This window comes from Alosa sapidissima, chromosome 18 (genome assembly GCF_018492685.1).
Source record: "Alosa sapidissima isolate fAloSap1 chromosome 18, fAloSap1.pri, whole genome shotgun sequence".
Lineage (NCBI taxonomy): Eukaryota > Metazoa > Chordata > Actinopteri > Clupeiformes > Clupeidae > Alosa > Alosa sapidissima.
This window is the reverse complement of record NC_055974.1, coordinates 15,700,374-15,721,095: the sequence shown is the minus strand read 5'-3', so window position 1 is coordinate 15,721,095 and position 20,722 is coordinate 15,700,374. Positions and strand designations below refer to the sequence as shown.

At 38.4% G+C, this 20,722-nt stretch overlaps 3 protein-coding genes across 5 annotated transcripts in view; all 3 read left to right on the top strand.

Moving 5' to 3' along the window:
• LOC121689413 (carcinoembryonic antigen-related cell adhesion molecule 5-like) overlaps window positions 1-7,231 on the top strand; it is a 43,981-nt gene extending 36,750 nt beyond the window's left edge. The window contains exons 12-15 of the mRNA XM_042069210.1: window positions 1,339-1,389; window positions 1,470-1,511; window positions 2,459-2,512; window positions 6,691-7,231. Coding sequence (XP_041925144.1) covers window positions 1,339-1,389; window positions 1,470-1,511; window positions 2,459-2,512; window positions 6,691-6,734 — 191 coding nt within the window. The 3' untranslated portion in view covers window positions 6,735-7,231. The remainder of the gene's footprint in view (window positions 1-1,338; window positions 1,390-1,469; window positions 1,512-2,458; window positions 2,513-6,690) is intronic.
• Window positions 7,232-9,404: 2,173 nt separating this feature from the next.
• LOC121689484 lies at window positions 9,405-11,184 on the top strand. Of its 3 annotated transcripts, none has more exons than XR_006024779.1 (5): window positions 9,405-9,660; window positions 9,832-9,963; window positions 10,239-10,338; window positions 10,558-10,668; window positions 10,759-11,184. XR_006024779.1 is itself a non-coding variant. In XM_042069352.1 (5 exons), the coding sequence occupies exons 1-5, from the start codon at window positions 9,606-9,608 to the stop codon at window positions 10,947-10,949; spliced, it is 594 nt and encodes a 197-aa protein (XP_041925286.1). In that variant the 5' UTR covers window positions 9,406-9,605; the 3' UTR covers window positions 10,950-11,184. The 3 variants fall into 3 exon arrangements, 2 of the variants coding, with proteins under 2 accessions (XP_041925286.1, XP_041925285.1); XM_042069352.1 differs by having other exon boundaries at window positions 9,406-9,660; window positions 10,239-10,343; XM_042069351.1 differs by having other exon boundaries at window positions 9,408-9,660; window positions 10,239-10,379.
• Window positions 11,185-12,318: 1,134 nt separating this feature from the next.
• LOC121689483 (urokinase plasminogen activator surface receptor-like) lies at window positions 12,319-17,484 on the top strand. The gene is made up of 5 exons (XM_042069350.1): window positions 12,319-12,479; window positions 13,562-13,672; window positions 15,819-15,965; window positions 16,315-16,431; window positions 16,809-17,484. Exons 1-5 carry the CDS (start codon window positions 12,431-12,433, stop codon window positions 17,021-17,023), a joined length of 639 nt encoding a protein of 212 aa, XP_041925284.1. The 5' UTR covers window positions 12,319-12,430; the 3' UTR covers window positions 17,024-17,484.
• The last annotated feature ends 3,238 nt before the right edge of the window (window positions 17,485-20,722 follow it).

Below are 20,722 nucleotides of genomic sequence, written 5' to 3'. Positions count from 1 at the left end.
ACTTTCATAGGTTAGGCTAATCTGATGCATTTCGTGATCCAGTCTCCATCACTTTCAGAAAGACTGCATGGCGCCAGCTTGATTCATGTCCTGTTGTAGGCTACATGCTGATCATCACTAGTGGTTTAGGGCGCAATTTTTTTCTCTCCGTTTCCGTTTTCGTTAGTCTTAACTTTTTTTTTTACTCAAGTAACGGATGGGATTTTTGATGTAGCGAAGTACAATACTTACACTCAAAATGTAATCAAGTAAAATTTAAAATACCGATTTTATAAACTACTTAAAAAATACAAAATACACAGAAAAACTACTCAATACAGTAACGTGAGTAAATGTATTTCGTTACTTTCCACCTCTGCATTTTAATAAGATGAAAATGGTATGCGGGGTAGCTAGTAGGCACTTGAAAATCTATGTGAAAGTAGTTCAGTGTATATATATTTAGTGTACAAAGTACCAATCTTGTACCATAGATAAATGAATCATTGTTTTGCCTCAGGGACAAGAATGAAAACACATTGTTATTTATGTATGAATGAAACATGGTACATCATGGGCACTTTATACACAAAATTACTATCAACTGAACTATTTCCACATTGATTTTCGTGTTCCTACTAGCTACCCCACATAGCATTTTAGTCCTATGAACATTACCAAAAAATGCAATGACACCTTGTTTTATCCTTAATATCCTCATGTGCATTTGTTATAGAGGCCTCAAATACATGGCTCAATATTAATATCAAGTATTGTATTTGCTGACAAAATGATTTGTGTAATGATTGGTGTCGTTTGAATACATAAAAAGAGTTTAGAAGACCCTCAATGTCACCAGTTTTGCATTTGTTCTAGGGCTTTATATAAAACTAATGAATATGGCATGCAAACTTTTAATGGTCCAATCATACTGAGAACATGTCTGTCTTCCACCCTACATGCTGGGAATAATACTTTTCAAGATATTAATGTCCAAACATGGCCTCCAAGATGAGGCAATGAAAATGATATAAACTTGAGGGTGAAAAAATGTATGAAAACATTGGAATTTAACAAAACATATTTTACAGGTCTTAGTTTTGGGACCTAAAAATTAGGCAAAAAAATTAGACAAACTTTTAGCAAAATCTGAGAGGGTGCAGCAACCATTTTCCTGTATTTTGTCTGATTTGAATCGGAATGACCCATGTTTCCTCTCCTGTTAATTTAAAACAAATAACTATTGCATTAAAACCCACTATAGTGTAATGCCACATATTTTTGAAAACATCTAAAACTGTGAAAGACTTTAATGACAAAGGTAATGCAACGTAACACTTAAAATCCTCTTTCTTCTAGAAGGGCTTCCTATCTATGAAACTATCGAACTCACAGAACCGACCAGACCAGGTGAAGTTTCAACAGACAACCAGCTTTTATTTATCATTTATCACAGTGTCATGTCCTTACTGATATCTATTTTTTGATAGTGATGGATACAGTGTATGACAAACTGTCACTGAGCAGAATAGGTACGTATCACCCTCTCTAGATGGAAAGAAAATACTGTATGACTTTGAAATAAACCCAGAATCAGCTCTGGTGGAAGCTAATTGTTTGAGCATACACAGAATGCTTCAGTTATCTGCCTGGTGTAGCCTGTCTGTAAAGCATGGACAATTTTCTAAGTGTCCACAAACTTTTGAACAGTGTATACTAGAGTATTTGCAATTCATTTACAGATTTGCATGTGGTCAGTATTTTTATATGAATTAAAATTAAGCTAAACCACCAACCATTAAGCTAAACCACCAAGGAGCTACTTAACTCATTTAGTGCCATTTATTGCGTTTTTCCTTCCCATGCGTTGAGTGCCAAAAACGTAATATTACGTTTTTAGCTTTTTTTTTAAATTACGAAACTAGACACTCTAACACACCTTATATGTGATTTTGGGAACTCTGTGATGAATGGAAATGAAATATATGATGATCGAAAACTCATGAAAACGCACAATCTGGCCATTTTATCTGGACATTTTATCATAACTCGTTTGCCGCTTTGGGTCGAATCAGTGACGCATCCACGTCAGCTCAAAACCAGGCCATTTTCGTGGGTCTATTACTAGGTGGCAGTCTCGCCAGGTCTCGCTGATCACTTCCTGGAAAGTTTACAGGCAACACTTCATTTTTCATGAAAGATGTTATATCTCCATTTCTAGAAAAAAAACAGCGATTTTGATGAAAACTAGCCTTTTAAACGAGCTATTGTATGTGTTTATAGCTATAACACAGAATATGCTGTGGCTGTACAAAAATCATCAACAATGGTCTAGATTGCTGGCACTCTAGGACAAAGCTTCCGAAAACAGCTTGGCATTCAATGAGTTAACATGTTAAATCTGTTGGTTTGATAATGGTGTTTTCATATGCCATTATAGGGAAAGATTACTTTCTTAACTCTGAAATATATTTTGTAGGTCTCTCAGGCATGTTAGAGGATCCATCAGATGCCGGTCTATGTACTTTTGAAGGTAAGGACTGTAAAAGCAACAAAGTCCTGGTCTCTGTACTTTCATAGTAAACTTCATCAATATTGCCAGATTTTGAGCAACATCACACAATCACAGGGGGGGGTTAAGCCTATGGTACGCTCCTGCGTCTGCGTTCCGCGCACGCGGCACTGGTGAGCGCGTGACGAGAATTGCGTCATTTTTACAGCATGCGTCGCGTCTTTGAGTCGACCGAAATTTAAGACTGCGCGTCAAAGTGACGCGTAGACTGCGCATGTGTGAAACGGAACTGCTGTAAACACTCCCCTCCAGTAGGTGGACCACATAGAAGAACAACACTTAAACCTAGAAACAAACCTAGACAGAAGAAGACTTGTTTGATTACCATAACGACGATGGAGCAGAGAGAGCGCCTGTCCTCAGCTTGCCTGGCTTTGAGTTACGTGAGACACCACGACATGGAGTCAACTTCGACCGATTAAAGCCACAATCCACAGATACATTCTTTAACATTATATTTAACGGTCACTTTACCATCTATGGTGTAGAACCCAAAGTATTTCAAGACACCACATTTTAGATGAGTTGGGGATGTAATTATTTGTCTGCTGGCCGTTCTGTGTGACACCTTTGATTGTCGAAACAGGGTGGCTGCATGGGCTCATTGTGGCTACTGGCTATTATATTGGCTTGATTTGGTCATGAGCCCTGGATCATATAGCACTGAATGAGATGGCAAACAATAAAATAAAACTAATCATAGACTGTAGAAATGCGCTACACAGCACTAAAAACCGAATAGTTTATTTATAGTTCGACTACGGATATTTCACGTCATGTTCGAATAAAAAGTGACAGCCCTACTCCCTGCATAGAGAGCTGTCATGACTTCGGATTAAATGCATCTTTTAAAAATGAGCGTAGCCTAGCACCTATTACTGAACAATGCTGAAATCAAATCGCGAAACCCAGAGCCATTTAAAGGTATCTATCTACAACGTTCAGGCGAAACCCAGTAACACTTGCTGATTGAGATGCATTCTGTTCCGTATATAATGCGTTATCAATAGTGATTATAATAATAAAGGGAATGTAGCCTACCTCTACCAGGTGCAATCATTATCGCCTAGCCTACTCCTGAACAATGCTCAATCAAAACAACTCAAATCTCGAAACTCGCCTGTCAACACCGGATAATGCATTATCATAATAATAATTGAAGGAATAACCGGCTACCTCTCGCTCTAAATACACCCAGTGGCGCAAAAAGTGGGTGTGCGCTATATGCGGCGCATAGGGGCGCAGCTCCATGTGGGCGCCAAAGTGATGGTAAAAAAACGAAAATAATATATTTGGTATTTTCTATATGTAGCTACTGCTGTCCGTTTCTAAATCATTTCAACATTTTCTCAATGTTCTATAACATTTTAGAGGACTAACAGGCTATAGAGTAGGCGCCCTATCTCATAAGATTCCATCATAGAATTTTGACATAGAAGGGGGAGTGGGGGCGCCGTGAGCGCTGGGCAAGCAGATAGGCCTACGAGTAGTGAGTTGCCGTCTATGGAAAAAGATGGATACAGCAAAAAAAAGCTGTTGATGACTAAAAATAGAAAAAGAAAGAGGGAAAAGGAGATGGCATGTCAAGGGATGCAACATCAGTTAAATAAGTGGACGGTGAAAGGCAACAGGTAGGATTTAAAGTGATGACGTCTGTACTTGGAGGCTTGCAAATATGAATGTTAACAGACTAACTAGCGTTTGTTAAGCATAATGCCGATTGAAACATAGCCTATTCCATTCAGATAGCTAGGTGGCTACCATGCTCATACTGCACTTTTAATGGCCAACTGCAAACAGAAATGTCATGCTAGCAGCAACTCATTACATGTTTCCATATCCTTACAATGAAGGCTCCTTGTAATAACTTAATATTGTGTTGTCAATGTGGTGCAAACAAACAAGGCTAGAGTGCCTATCAGCCTTATCTATTGTGAGCAATAGCTGGCAAAAGGACGTTATGAGAACCGTTTAGACTCTCTTAAAGTGGCAATGCGCTACTTATCAAGTATAACATCAAGTTAAACATCAAATTGGCAGCATTTTTTTAAAAACATATTCAATAGACACTAATGCACAGTAATAGTGTAAATTATTGGCCTTTTGTTTTGATTTAGGCCTAGTTGGTTTTTTTTTTTTTTGGGGGGGCGCCAATATTGTTGTTGCATACCCCTCAAAAATGGGTAGCTGCGCCCCTGAATACACCCATTATCACAGTGAGACATTATACATTATGAACACAAATAGTTACTTCAAAACTTTTATTGACACGTCATATTTACAGGTTTTTGATTCATACTTTTTGGTATGAGGCAGGTGTGAAGACTCAATACAAATTTAATTGAGGACATCTGTACGCACAACTCTTTCTTACCATGCTGTGTTTAGAAAAATGTCTTTACTTTGTATTGCACCAATATTGCTGCCCTCGCAGCACCGAGTCACTTAGCTATAGGCTAGCTAAGTAGCCTAATAAGCAAGTAGGCTAAGCTAGTCTCTCAGCTATACCAACAGGTGTGCTGTGTGTTCTGGTGGACGATAAATGGAGCGATGCGATGGGCCAGCTTATCAAACTTCCCAGCAGACAGGCGAAAGTACTCGTGGTGCTTTTTCCTTCATCAGCTCTTCCTTCGTTCAGTGCTCGCACATCCCACGTTCTTCTTTTCTTCAGGCGTTTCAGGCTTCTTTGGTGGTTGTGTCCTACTTTCAGGCTCGACGTACCGCCCCCAGTTGGCGGGGCAGAGTATCACAGTTAATCCGTAGTGCGCAGGCGCTAACCTTAACGACTTAACGCGCATTCAGGACAGCAGAAGTTGGAGTAGACTTCACATCCACGGCAAAAATGACGCACGTCTTGGACACGCGCAAATGTGACGCACGACCATACCAGAGCCTTTAGTGTCCCACACTGTAATGCTTGTTTTCTTTCCCGCTATCAAACAGCACAAACATCATTCAAAGCTCAAAGTTAAACAGTCATATACTGTATCAATAATGTATATTATATCCATCTTAAAGGTGCACTACGAGTTCCTGAATGATGTCACTTATGTTGATGTTCAAAGTAAAACAAAACCGAGCAAATTCGCCCCTCCCCCCATGTACTAATGGCACATTGTCATAAAGATACATTTATCTGCTAGCATTATATCATTGATTCCAATGGAAAAGACAGCCAGTAGTCACACGTTACGTGGCCTACTGCTTAGGGTTTTGGGCCTGTAACCGAAGGGTTGCCGACCAGTAGGAAAAGTGTGGGCGGGGGAAGTGGCAGACCACTGCTCTCCCATGCCCACATCCACGGCTGAAGTGTCCTTGAGCAAGGCACCTAACCCCTCACTGCTTCCCGAGCGCCGCTGTAGCAGGCAGCTCACTGTGTTGGGATTAGAGTGTGCTTCACCTCACTGTGTGTTCACTGTGTGCTGAGTGTGTTTCAATAATTCACGGATTGGGATTTCCTTCACGGGTCTTGGTCATGTAAATCCCATGAACACACAGATAACTCTTACATCAAACTTATTTTGTGCCTTTTATTCACGTTTGTTTAACGATTTAGTAAATATGATATAAGCCCTTTTCGTTCCCCACTTCGCTGCAGCTCCATAGGTTTCCATAATATCCAAGTCATCGTTCCCTATAACCATTATTCAAGTTTGTTAATATCCTAAATATAGCTTACCTTTGGGGAAAAACTGGTTAAATGTCGCTGTTCTCCCACTCAGTTTTCTGTTGCCTTGTTTTTCGTTTTTGATAGGGATATCCAAGTTTTTCCTCGGATACATCTTACTGACTAACTGACATTCACCACCTGTTCTACACACACAGAATTCAATTCTAACGAGCTTTAGAAGCAAGCAAGAATGAACCATAGAGAGTGCATGTGTCATTGAAAATGCTATGGCGCAAATGTTTACTTTTGGATGACAATGACAACTGGTAGTGTAGACATACTGATAGCTTTGATTAAACCTGAGCGACGCATATGTGAAGATATGTGCCAGGCAGTCGACGGCCGTCGGATGGATAGCCATTCTGGACTTTTCTAGAACGCACAGATTGCCAGTCCGTCCCTGGCACAAAAACCATGCAGGGACTCATAGTGCACCTTTAATACTCTGTGCCTCTTTCCTTGTGTCTAGGAAATGCTTCTCCAATGTCTAGTCCCTGTTCATTAGCAGAGTAAGAGATCGTCAGCATTTCTGAGGAGAACAAGCTGGGAATGGAACAGAACTGTGTACATGTGGGCAATGCAAACTGTGGTCAGTTCACTTTGATGAAAGTAGATATGTAGGCTAAACAAGACTGTATGACTGTATGAACAGTATTCACTGTGTGCTCCACTGTGTGCTAACTTCATGTTAACTTTAATGTGACCTTTTTTGTTGTTGATGATGTTGTTGTTTATATTGTTATTCATTTTCCCTGTTGAAGGCATTGCAAAGTTATTATTTTTAATGCTGAAATGGCTGCGAGTGAACTCACAAGCTTTCCTTTCTTTTTTCTATGGATACCCAGTGTAGGCTTACTGCTAAACAAATGGACACTGTTCCACATTATATTTTTCAGAATGTCACAGCCCCAGTCTACATATTCTTATAGAGATCACATATTAACCCTTACTGAAAATCAATATTAGAATGCATTGTGTCACTGTGTTATTAAAGGCTATACATACTCTCATTTTATGTTGTGTCATGTTATTGCATCATTTATATTAATGCCTCACACCATCAAGCAGATGACTATCCACAATACACTAGTCTTGTGGGTAGGGATTAACCCTTAGATGCATACAGTAAGTGGGATCAAAAATGACCCCAGCAGTTGTTTTTTTGCAATATGGTCATTTTAAATTGTTATCGTTTAATCTTCCATGTATTCCTCAAATAGGTTCTCTTTGACATGCCATGGGGCCATTTGGATTTTTATCTAATTAGTATATTTTTTAAGTAATTGCATTTTTTGTATCAGTACCACACTTTTCCATACATGGGGTCAAAAATGACCCCAAGCATTTTCTATCGAATTTCAAAGGTTAATCTAGGAACCTTTGATTTTTATCAACTGTGACTATCAGGTATGCTTTTACTGATGTATTATCATAAACTTCTCATAACATATCAATGTATAGGAAATTACAAAAAACTACATGTTGCCCTGAGGCAACATTGAACCATAACGGACTTGCATATGGCCATACCAAATATACTAAGTAGGGAAGCACCTGTATAAAGTACATGAATGTGCTTCATGAAGTTTTATAGAATGTCATGAGTAAATGCCCTGACTAACATACCAATATCCATGGCTTTTAGTGTTGTGGTGAAGCTGCATACTTGCTACCCTGTACCCTGTAGCCCCAAGTTTGAGGCCTGACTTATCCCTCTATTTGCTATAGGCCTACCCCCTGTATTTGTCTTTTGAGATTGCTTACTAAACTTTCAGAAAGACAGGTGCAGATCTCGGAGGGAAAGTGGATGTTGTAATGTGTGTGTGCATGAGTGTGCATCAGTACATATACATGAGTATGTATGGTTGTAAGTATGCAAACTCATGGATGTGGTTGTGTGTGTATATGTTTACTGTACCTGAGAATGTTTGGGGATATTTATGGAGCTAGCAAATAATTTATTAACTAGCAAATAACAGTGATTTTGATGATTTCATATGATAATTTGTATTATTATAACTTCATATCTGTAAAATATTGATTTTCATTCCGCAATGGTACAATGTTGCCTGAGGGCAAAAACTGAGTTTAAAATGAGATTTTTGTTTAGTATGAGACTTGTAATGCAATGAAAACCAGATAAATATTTGTTAAGTTATAAGGATAGGTGTTTTGAATTAATAAATTAGCTTTAATTCTTAAAAATAAAAATTATTTCACTTGTTACCGTTATGGTACAATGTTGCCATGAGGCAATCTTTAAAATATATAAAAATTAAAAACATATAAATTATTATTATATTATGTTGTTCTCATCATTATCATCATCAAATCATCATCTTTAACCAAAATGAAAGAAATATCTAAAAGTTTACAGCATAAAATGCATTAATTCTAATTGGGGTCATTTTTGACCCCACTCATGGAAGAGTGTAGGTGGTTGGTACTGTAGGTCATGAATCTAAGGGTTAAATTATCAGCACATGCAGCTAAATAGTTGGACAGTATGAACATTTTCACAATTATAGACTGATTTACTATTTTCTATTCAAGATGGAAAATGCTGTCTAGCTAGCCCTATTACATTGTCTTTTTATAAGCTTTTTGTCTCTTTCTATATGGAACAATCTACAACAGGGGCGTCCAACTTAAGTCCCTGGGATCAGGCCCTCCAGCAGATTCCATATGCCCCACCCCCATCTGTTTTTGGTAGGCAGTGAAATTTAGAAGAAAAAAAAAAAAGATATTCACATCCACTCAACAATGTGTAATAAGAAATATCTCTATGATATGATACATTTTCTAAATCTAGCACTAAAAAGGAAGGAAGAGGCAGAAAAACTAACACGGAAGTATGACATTTTAAGAGATAAAAAGCAGTATATGACAGCAGTACATGATTTGTACTTGTTTGCTCTTAAGTGCATATAGGAAAGGAGTACATCATCAAACAACACTCTGATAGCCTTGCAGAAAATGATAATGACTGTGACTATGACGGTCCTCATTCCAACGAATCCGGCTCACTGCCTAATATGAGTTTGACACCCCTGATCTGCAAGAACCACCCAATAGTGTCTAGATAGTGGAACAAAATGACCGAAGTTAGTTGATTGAGTTTTATTTGTCTTGTCTGAGATTGACAAGTCAAAACACTCTGATCCAGGCCCCTTGCATCTTCCCATGACATCAGTAAATGAAAGCACTCTACAGATGTTGAAACAAGTGAAACATGATCCTTCTATAGAATTAACTGAACCACATCGGCCACCTCTATTCTGCCTCTACACGCCTTTTCACACCAGATCGAGCACTACAAGTATTACATTAGAAGGATTCCCACCTGACTTACTCCAGTCAGGATAAAGACTGAACTCAGGCATTATGGAGTTGCAGCTCACTCTCATGTTCTTTCTGATGTCAACACTTTTAACTGCAGGTAACACACACATTATGGGTCAGGAATCAGCTTTTGTAAATCTTTTGTAAAGGATGTGGCAACATGCTATATTAAATGCGTTCAATTTAACATGGACATGATTTCCGTTTTTTTATCTGTTCTTATTTCACCGAGGCATTTGTCACATTGAACACCTTGATTTATTTCCAGTGTGGTCCCTGGCCTGCTGTTGTTGTCCAGCAGACTGCAGACCCACCAGAGATGTGGACGAAATGGAATGTTTTGCTTGTGTTTATGCTAAAATCATTTGTCATTCTATGGAAGAGGAAAGAATTGCATACGGTAAATTGTAAAAAGTTATCAAAATCTCTCTCTATATATATATATATCACCAGTTTCAAGGTAGAAGTTGTTATTGTGAACAGTGGTTAATAATCATGTGTCTCTATTTTCTCTATTTTTGGTTTTGTCATTCCTATAAGACAGTATGTATATATTCAACATTAAAATATTAACCTATAGTATATATTATATACTCAAAAAAATAGGTTTTGTGTTAAAATAATGATTTTAGAGATTTATGTATACATTCTCTGACATTGTTTGTTCACCTGTAGGTTGCAGAGAAGAAATACCCCTGTGTATGAGGAGTCTTCTGCCATGTAAAGAGTGTGACTGTCCATTGTGGATGGCTGGGAGGTCTCCGAAAAAGTGCAAGTGTGGTGTGCTGCATTTGTGCTGTGTTTCTAGAATTATGGGTACCTGTCTGAAAAAGTTCAAAAGACTTTGTTTCTTCTGTTAAAAAATGACAATGTCAGTATTAATGAGGAGAAACCATAGGCCTCTATAGTCCATTTGCAAGGAAAAAGAAGAAATGTATAGAAATAAAATAAACATTGTTCTTTTCTACTAATCAATTTGTCTTTTTGAACACAGAATTACACTGCAACACATCTCTCGATTTGAAGAAATGTCTCAGCCGATTTGGAAAAGTCCTCCCATGCATCTTGAAATGTGCCAGTGAAGAGTGTTGTCTGTCTTCAGAAAGTAAGTTTAACCAAGAGACTTTTTTGCATGCCTATCACCATTGTGTGCTCCCTTCTTGACTCTCTCCTTTTTCATTCTTCTCTCCACCAGTTGGGGACCATGTTGATTCCAAGGCATGCCTCCCTTGGTGTATCTGTGCACAGAAACATAAGCCTGAACTGGGTACCATCTGCATGGATCGGTTCTGCTGTGAGACAGTTCCGCCAAACAGAGACATAAGAACCGGACAGAACCTACAGGCCTTACTGGCACCTTTGGCACTCGTTTTTCTCCTGTCATGATCTTTCCTTTTCCCCTATTTCTTTCCTTGTCTTTCTCTGATCTCTCCATATTTTGATGGACCATCATGTTCTCAATTTTTGTTATGTTCTTTCTGTGAACTATATTCCTTTGCCTGACAACATGCTCCATTCCTGAATTTTCTCTATGGTTATACGTTATAATGATGTGCACATAGAATGCTTTACAGTTTTTGGTAACAGTGCAACTTGGGTCACACTATTTCATGACATATAAACTATATTATACAACAATTGGGTTCTATGGAACTATTTATTTGTTTCTGATTGGCCTCCGGCCTCGTGGCTACGGCCGAACAACACCCGTGGGAATATCCATGACCAACCCCACTCTCACTCGTGCTATATTGCTTAAATAATGAAGTGCAATGTAATACAAAATAGTACCATATAGCAATGCACCGTATCAGGGTGTAACCTAGTATGTAACATACGTAACCCAAGAGTTACAAAACAAAATACATATAGAATTGCATTATCAACACCGGCAGATAGGAACATTTCTGCAGATATTCCTATCAGATAAATCAACAAGACTATATACATACACGGCACAACTTGGGTTTCAGAGGAAGCACAGAACTGTTCAAATAGGATGAGATCTAAAAATGTTCTTTGAAAATGTGATCACATCAAATTGCATACTTTACATATAGACCATGTTGCAATGATGTCTTTATTCTTTATAAAAGTACAAGTTAAGGGTAAAATTAATGAGAATGGAAGATGTACTGTATGCCTGTATTTGCATGAGCTAGACCATCTCCCTTATAATAAGATGTTGTCTCTGCCACCACAAAGTTATCTCCATATCATGATAACTGGTTCAAGGTTCAACAAAAGCTTTTTTTCCTCTGGGTTGAATAAAAATGAAATGGGATTTTAAAAAAAATGAAAAAAAAATAATAATAATTTTGATTTATCTGTATGTAAAGACATGCCTTCAACATGATCTGGGATTAGTGTTCATAAATAGAGAACCACTTGAGCTGTCAGATATATAATGGGGCATTGTGTGGTAATAATGAGAGGTCCTGACCTGTCCCTCTATAAAGCCAATCCTCTCAAGATCTCTCAGTTGTACCTTCTCATTTCAATGCGTTTTCTTTATTTTCATGACTATTTACATTGTAGATTCTCAGTGAAGGCATCAAAACTATGAATGAATGCAAAGTTATTTGGCCCACAGGTGAATATTTGTCAAGTTATGGCTTGCTGAATATGGTATTAAATGGAAAAAAATAGCAACCTTGAATAAACTAGAATATAAGACATGTTTTCAGTTATTTCACACGTTTTTGTTAAGTGCATAATTCCACATGTGTTCATTAATAGTTTTGATGAATCTACAATGTAAATAGTCATGAAAATAAAGGAAACGCATTGAATGAGAAGGTGTGTCCAAACTGTTGGCCTGTACTGTATGAGCAGCTTCCTCATTCTGCCCAAGCTGCCCCTGCAAGATGGACCTGAGGGTTGTGCTCATTTTGACAAGTGCATACATCGCTCAAGGTAACAAAACAAAATGAAAATACATACTTTTAAAGCAGTGATATGCATTTTGTATTTGCTAAATGATTAAAGACGATAGCTTAGTGTTATATGGACTGTTTCTGGTTTAAATGATTGTTTAATTGTAGTTTTTAGTATCGTCTCATCTTGATCTCTGTGTTCACATACAAATCCTACTGTATTGTTTGTTAGCACAACTCTACTTTCCTGTAATTGTGTTTCAGAGTAAACATAAAGATAAACTTAACAAACTTAAGACAACAACAAGTGTGCCATTAACTCAAAGAAACAATTTGGCACTGAAAATAAGACACTAATTAATTTTAGAAAAAAAAAAAACATTTTTTTTTAACTCACTCATTAATTCACACCTAGACTAAAACTGATACAGCTGGGGATGTGTGTGTGTGTGTGTGTGTGTGTGTGTGTGTGGGGGGGGGGGGGGGGCGACCTCTGATCCACATCTCTTGGCTGGTTCTGGGCCAAAGGGCAGTGCAGGCCAGTCTAACACAAAGGACTCGGAGGTCTCAGCCAGGATACCATCAGAGAGAGCAGGAAAGCCTGGTGCATTAGGCCACAGGTCATGTCACCACAACATGTTGTTTAATCAGGCTATCAAATTCTCTATTAAAGACTTTGTAATGTTTTTGGTGATGAAGGCATTTTTTGGTTGTTCCTTCTTATTTGAAGACACATGAGAGGGTCGACTGCAGCTTCAGTTGCTTCAGTAAATAATAAATTGTAAAAGGACTGCGTAAGCATAGTTCTACAAACTAATGTTATTTAATCAAAGAAATAATGTAGAATAAGTGGTTGCATAAATATTCACCCCCTTCAAGTCTGTATTTAGTACTAGATGCACTTTTGGCATTTTAAGGGGAAATATCCAAGCAGAGTGAATACTTTTTATAGGCACTGTATGAGTAATTCATTTTACATCACAGTTAAATTCAATCAAATTTCCAACAAAGGTACTTATTGTCACAGAAATAACCTGCAACCTTTCCACTAGTAATATGGCCACTATTCTTAGCCGACTGAGTACAATACAGCAACAACTAATCACCTCTGACTGTTTTCAGTTTATTCCCTGATGTGCAACAATTGCTTCCCTGACGCCACTGGAACCTGCCACGATGTCCAGGGACCCTGCCCTGACCAGTGTGCCAGTGTGATGATCGCCACATACGAAGGTCAGACACTGTCAATGATACTGTATGTACGTCTGGTGCATCTCGCAAAAATTAGAATACCATGGAAAGGTTTTTCCCTGTAATTTATTTCAAAAAGTGAAATGTTCATTAATTAGATTAATTAATTTAGATTAATCTACGGAGCCCAGGAGGTGTCATTGTAAGATATTTTTGTGTATCAAGATAATGTGCGCTCATTTGAATATATTGTGAGGTTATTTGACTAAATTGTGGTCTAATTTTACTAGATTGTGTATATAATTTAGTATATAGTGTGTTCGTTTTACTACATAGTGCTCTTATTTTACTAAATTTTGGTCTCATTTTATTAGATTGTGTGCACGATTTACTAAACTAAGAGCACAATTTAGTAAAATGAGTGCACTATTTAGTAAAATGTGCACACAATTTAGTAAAATATGAATGCACGTTTTCTGAATATACACAAAAAAAATATCTTGCAATGACCCCCCCCCCCCCCCCCATTTATTTCCATGAGTATTATAACTCATGGAAATAAAATATCCATCATCTCAACATTTTACAACGAATAGTATATACTGTAATACAGAAATGTAGACCTGAGAAGAGTTATAATTAAGTCAAAACATCAGCACTGGTTTCCTGAACTTTTACTCTCAGTATGGACAGGGCAATGGACTTTTCCACGATACTGTAATTTTTGAGATGTACCTCTGCTTCTGCTCTAGCCACATTTATGCAGATTTACTTGTAGGCTAATTTTCAAATATCAAGTGGAGCAAAGAATGATTCATTTTGTGCACCCAATTTACCTCACCTTTTACTACAAACATTAAAGTTAAAGAAACTAATTATAAATTCCTGTATAAATACTATATAACTCCAGTTAAGCTTAATAAGTTTGATGGCACTAATTATCCTATGTGTAGAAAATGTGAAACTGAATCTGGAACATTTATGCATTTATTTTGGTATTGTAAAGCTGTTTACTCCTTTTGGGAGAAGATTCATAAAGCAATTCAGGATATGTGTAACTGTACTTTTGAGCTATGCCCTATGTTATATTTGTTGAATTACAATGTGGAAAATAAATACAGTACAAGAAAATGTGTGTTTACAATGCTTTCCTATTTTGCTAAAAAAATGTATACTTAGTACATGGATTTCCCAGTCAGGACCCACCTTGGGTCAATGGCTAGAGCAAATAATAGACTTGTTGCCCATCGAAGAAATCACAAGTAAACGACATTCAAGACTGTAAGATTACCTATCCACTTGGTCCTTAATATTGAATTATATACAGTACATACTATAAAATGACAAACTTAGATTGAATAATGGATAACCCACAGACTGTGGTAACGTAGGATTATTATTATTATTGTTTTGATTGTTGTTGTCTTTTCTTTTCCTCTCTTCTTTTTTTTTCTTTTTTTGTCCTGTGGATGTGTCTAGCTGTGTTGTCCCTGCTGTTTTTATGTGGTTGTGTGTGGATGTGTGTGTGTGTGTGTGTGTTGTATGTGCTAAATTGTGAATAAAAAAAAAAAAAAAAATATCAAGTGGAGCATTGAGCACTCTTTGGTTTCCACCGAGTAATGTGAGAACACACAGAGAGCGTGCTCATGTAGATCAAGAACGTAAACAGTCACATGAATTCCAATATAAAAGTTCAGACTGCATGTCACATTGCAAAACATTAGACCTGTAACATTACACCTGTAGGATTTAGACCACATACGAAAGTAGCTCAAATTCAGAATTGAAAAAGTGAGATTTCATGTGACTTGCACTGTTCAGACTGTTTGGACAACATCAGACATGTGTCACATCAAGTAAAAAATTTGGATTTGGCCTGGTAGTGTGGACCTAGCCATATCTGTTTTTGCTTTGTCATAGTGTGTAGTGTAGTGTTATAGTAGGCTTCGGGGTCTTACAATGACAGTAACATTGCTATTAGTTTGCTAAAAATGATTTTTGCACACCACAACTGGAAGAGTAACATACCAATTTTAATTTGTAGTATTATGTGCAAAAGAAATTGTCCTTGAAAACACAATGGTCTGCTGCTTTTCATTGATGAACTTTGTATTTCGTTTTACCAGTAATTCTTAAGCAGAAAGGTCAAACAACCAGTTGAAGGCTTATATATGTGTTTTATCTACAGATTACAGGAGGAAAGGTGTGATGACTCTGAAGACATGTATGCCCTCTGACATGTGTGTCATAGGCTCGCTCAATTTTGGCAACTCAAGAGTTAAATCGGAGAGCACCTGCTGCAACACTGACCTCTGCAATGACAAAACTCCTCAAGGTAACCATAAAAACGTAACAATTCAGTCTGCATGCTTTATTTCCGTTTATCGCAGGAATTCAGGGGCTCTTTTAGGGGGTCAGACACCTTTGTGAGTGTCTCCACTGCAAGAAAATGACCCTCTAGAACATCTTTTGTTTTTTTTCCTGGGGCAAATTTCATTGCTTGAAAATGTAGGCTACTATTTCAACTTGGCCATTTAACATATATCTGGACTGATATCTGATTTGATATAATCTATTGTGTCTGTTGTTCTTTTGCAACTCTGAATGGTGCACTGTATATTCTTTTAGTTTGGGGAGCACATCATCGCATGACAGAAGACTTAATTGTGTACTTGTCTTTATAGAATCTCTTACAGACATCTCTAATAAGATGAGATGTTACACCTGCAGAAATGGAGATTGTACTTCAATTATACAGTGTTTGGGAGATGAAGATTGCTGTGTCACATCTACATCTACAGGTGAGGTCCAATAAAGAAGTTGATTGTTTTTCTTTTTGTTGAAGAGCATCCATTGACAGCGAAGCTTTGTTGGAGTCAACTTTAAGAATCTGAAAATATCGATCTATAAAGCAAGAAGCGTCTGTGTGTCTGTGTGTCTGTCCTAATGTCTGTGGCACGCATATCTCTCTGACCGTTTGTCAGACTGACAACTACAGTTGCCGGTGCCGTCAGAATTTTCCCGGTGGATTTTAGCGCTCCACTCCGCCCCTGCGGGCACTGCACTAGTTAAACATAAACAAAAATGAACTTTACCTTGTAATCATTTGGGATTGTATTTGTGAGTCATTATGAAACATTCTCACTGTCATATTCTCTGTCTCGGTTTCTGTTTTTAGATGGTATTCAGAAAGGATGTGCATCGAGATCGATGTGCCAGCAGAGGGGCTCGAGTCACTTCTTATCCAGCATGGCGGATGGTCTGGCCTGCTGCGAGGGGAACCTGTGTAACGGCATAGAGAGGACCAACAGGAACACAGGAAACTCGGGTCACAAAAGTCACACACAGAGCTTCCTGTTGCTGACACTGCTGATGTATGTGGCCTCCAACTGACCTAGTCTCTTGAGCTGTCTATTGGCTATTGCAAGTACCACAGTGAGCTAACTATAAAGGCATGCAAAATGTTGCAAATACACAGAGCACTATAGGAGCTGCCAACATGCTAACTGGTGTTTTTTGGTGCTAGAGTCAACAATGTTGTGATCTAAAAGATACTTTCAGTATTGCAGCCCAGCCCAGAACACAAAGCAAGTTCACATCTGATGGGAGCTTATTTATATTCAACCCCTCACATGACCTAACACAATTGAAGATGACACCAAAACTAATTTCTTGATAAAAGGTAATTGCCGTATATTACATGCCTGTTTCTCATTGACATCTCTTCTGACCCTGTTTTTTCATGTTCTCTGTTCATGGCCTTTTCATTTTCTCCATATGTTTTCTTTCAATTTCTCCCTGAGAGCTACCATGCAGAACTTGTCTAGATACTGACAATAAAAGAGTTAACACTGTTTTATTCGTCATGATTAACATGCAAGCTGCTACTATGGATGCAGAACCAGAAACAGACTTTTATTATTTAAGCAGTCTGTACTAAACATCTTTAAGTGATGTTTATTCACTCTGTTGTCTATTGTGATGCTTTCTTGTGAACATGAAATCCTTTTGACCAATCAGAGTTTCAAATCACCAAAGAAGAATGTTAATGGAATGTTAACGTATTACAATTTTATCAGCGCCAATATTAATTTGGATGTGAATGTAACCACACTAAGACAATGTCATGCAGTTTTCTCTAAAGATCCACTAGATGGCGATAGTACTCTCCCATTTCTCAGTAGTGGCTGTTTATTACTCGTAACAGTTACCTCTTCTGCTGACAATATTTAACCTCTGGATCAAATCCATGCATCCCAAGTGTCACAGGGTTTGGTTGGAGGATAACTTCCTGCCCCAAAGTTCATAGCATTTTTTTGGGGGGGGGGGGGGACAAGATGTGTCCACAGTGTCACGCTTGGTAGGAGACCAAATGAAAATGGTCTGACTCTTAGTTCACACACACACACACGCACACATACACACGCACACACACACACACACACACACGCACACGCACACACACACACACACACACACACGCACGCGCACGCACACACGCACACACGCACACACACACGCACACGCACACGCACACGCACACACACACACACACACAGTATTACAATCGCAAGCCTAAACAGTACATTGTAGAGTTTAGGCAATGTTGTAGTCTTATCAACTGGTCAACTTATCAAGTAAACTGGGTGTGTGTAGTGTTCCTGTGTCTGTGTATGTTTATGCTTGTGTGTACACAATACCATGCTCTGTGTGTGTGTGTGTGTGTGTGTATTTGAGAAAGGGTCTGAAGTGAGTTGGCTGATCAGTGGGGGGTATCACTGAGCCAGAAAATCAACATTTCAGCATTTCAGAGACCTGCAGAGGAATGACGAAAGAGAAAGAGAGAGTGAGAGAGAGACAGAGGGAGAAAGAGAGAGTGAGAGAGAGAGTGAGAGAGAGAAAGAGAGAGTGAGAGAGAGAGACAGAGGGAAAGAGTCGGAAACAGACAGAAACAGAGAGCTGGTGCACCATGTGACGGAAAAACAAACTGAATGTCAGGCCAGAGAAAAGGATCAACAACGTGAAGGTTGAAGGAGAAGAAAAAAGCTCTTCTGACGGAGCTTTGGCGAGCCAATAGGACTGCTGATCAGCTCACTTGTTTTACCCTGCCCACCCACCCCCTCTCCCTCTCTCTCAATCCCTCCCTCCCTCTCTCCTTCCCTCCGTCCCTTCATCTATTGCTGATCCTCTCCATCTCTGGCTTTTACTCATTCATGCTCCTGTATGTGAACCCTGGATGTACCCCTTAGGAGGCTCTCCCCCACCCATACAGCAGCAAACACAGAGGCACACACACACACACTCAAACACACACACACACACATGCCAATGATGGAGAGTGAGATTGTGGCTGGTTTGTGGCTCAAAGTGGTTGGTTTGTGTGGTGGGACAATAACTTCTACATACACAATCAAGCAGCCATTTGAAAGTATAAACAGAAAACTGAGACATGTGGACGTGTGCTTACCAGTGAGACTCAGGCTATGATGCCAGAATGATACAAGGTGGAGGACCCAGACCCAAAATGGTGGAAGTGTGGCCAATAGTGACCTATTATCTATCTATCCTATGATCAAGATATACATACCCAACTGCACACTGTGGTCTTCTGATGAGCGTCTGTTGTGTCAACCAGCCATAAACACCAGGTGAAATTCAAGACTCTTTTCCTCAGTGGTTCCATGTTGGTGGACAGAGTTGCGCAGCGCTCTCCATTCCTGTGATAGTTTTGGGTGTTTCAAGAGGGGTCTAATAACATATCTGTTCAACATGCACTTAGTTTATTAAGCGTTTCACTATGGTTTTGTATATTATAATATTTGTTTATTTTTATTAGGCTATTGATTTACAATTTTGCCCATTGCTTGAACACTATAGACACATACTTAGACCAAAGTAACAAAACTTGAAGCTTTTGTTACTATACCTCAAACACAGTGTAACCATACCTTAAACAAAAGCGCTGCTTTGCAATTTAGTTGCAGTTCTGCAACACACTTCTCCTCCTGCACACTAAACACTATTTCATGACACTTTGTTCATAAATGAAATGGGTACCATTGGGACAACACATCTAATCAAAATACAAAACACATTGGGTTATTGAAAACACTTAGACACACATCTGAAAATACTTACATACAAAACTGAACACCAATCAGCCAGCCACAAATAGGCCTCAGTTGAGCCATTTTGAGAACTTTGCAAGCATGGAGGCAGGGAGAGTAAAAGATAGAGGAAGAGAGAGAGGAGTATGAGGTGGTGAAAGAGGCTATGTGCTGGGCAGAGAGTCCACATCTAAACTTGTTTTACAGTAGTGTTTTTTTTGTGTGTTCACAGTGTTACTGCATTTACTGTAATGTATTGTAAAGTGTAGTATTGTGGTGTTCATTATTGAGTTGATGTCATTTGTAACCGTTCAGTACTTTAATTTTTGTTTTTTGTCAAAACCTGAAAAACAAAAACTGTAAGTGTTGCATTGAGCTTCACAGAATGCTAACTGATAAACTAAATGAAAGCAGTGAAAATTAAAGACTGCAGTGTTTTAAATAAAGTAGTGTGTTGCTGCTAATCTGAAAGTGTATTCATATGATGCAAGTTTGTATCATTTTGTCATCAGAGTGACATTTTGACAAAGGATTGTTAGGTTTTGATAGCAGTGTTTCAATTAGACATAGATGTGAATGGTTTATTTCCCAGTGTTGTGTCTTGTGTGCTTGTGTGTAAAGTTTTGACACAATGAGCCGAGTTTTGCAAAACAGTGTTCAAGCAATGGGCAAAAACTGTAATTGACATTGTGGTAACACTTTACTTGACGGGTGAGTTCATAGCACATTCATAGCAGCTGTCATAAACTGCACATAAAGCATTCATGACTGTTTCATGAGACATGACTCAACATTCATACCAAACCTTTCATGAATGTGGAAGACAGAACGACGAGAGCTTGTCAAAATAAAAGTTCAAAGTCGGAAAGCAGCATTGCCGTTTTTGGTCCAAACCTCTTACCTGATCACGTCACATCTGAGTCAATGGGCTACTCCAGTGCCAAAAAGACAGAACATGGTCAAGCAAATATTTTTTGTTTCATAA

Coding starts and splice junctions, on each gene's coding strand:
- LOC121689484 (XM_042069351.1), top strand. CDS start 9,606: ATGGAGTTGCAGCTCACTCTCATGTTCTTTCTGATGTCAACACTTTTA. Junction 10,380..10,557: donor CTGTGTTTCTAGAATTATGG/GTACCTGTCTGA, acceptor TTTTGAACACAG/AATTACACTGCAACACATCT. Junction 10,669..10,758: donor GTGTTGTCTGTCTTCAGAAA/GTAAGTTTAACC, acceptor TCTCTCCACCAG/TTGGGGACCATGTTGATTCC.
- LOC121689483 (XM_042069350.1), top strand. CDS start 12,431: ATGGACCTGAGGGTTGTGCTCATTTTGACAAGTGCATACATCGCTCAA. Junction 12,480..13,561: donor AAGTGCATACATCGCTCAAG/GTAACAAAACAA, acceptor GACTGTTTTCAG/TTTATTCCCTGATGTGCAAC. Junction 13,673..15,818: donor GATGATCGCCACATACGAAG/GTCAGACACTGT, acceptor TTTTATCTACAG/ATTACAGGAGGAAAGGTGTG.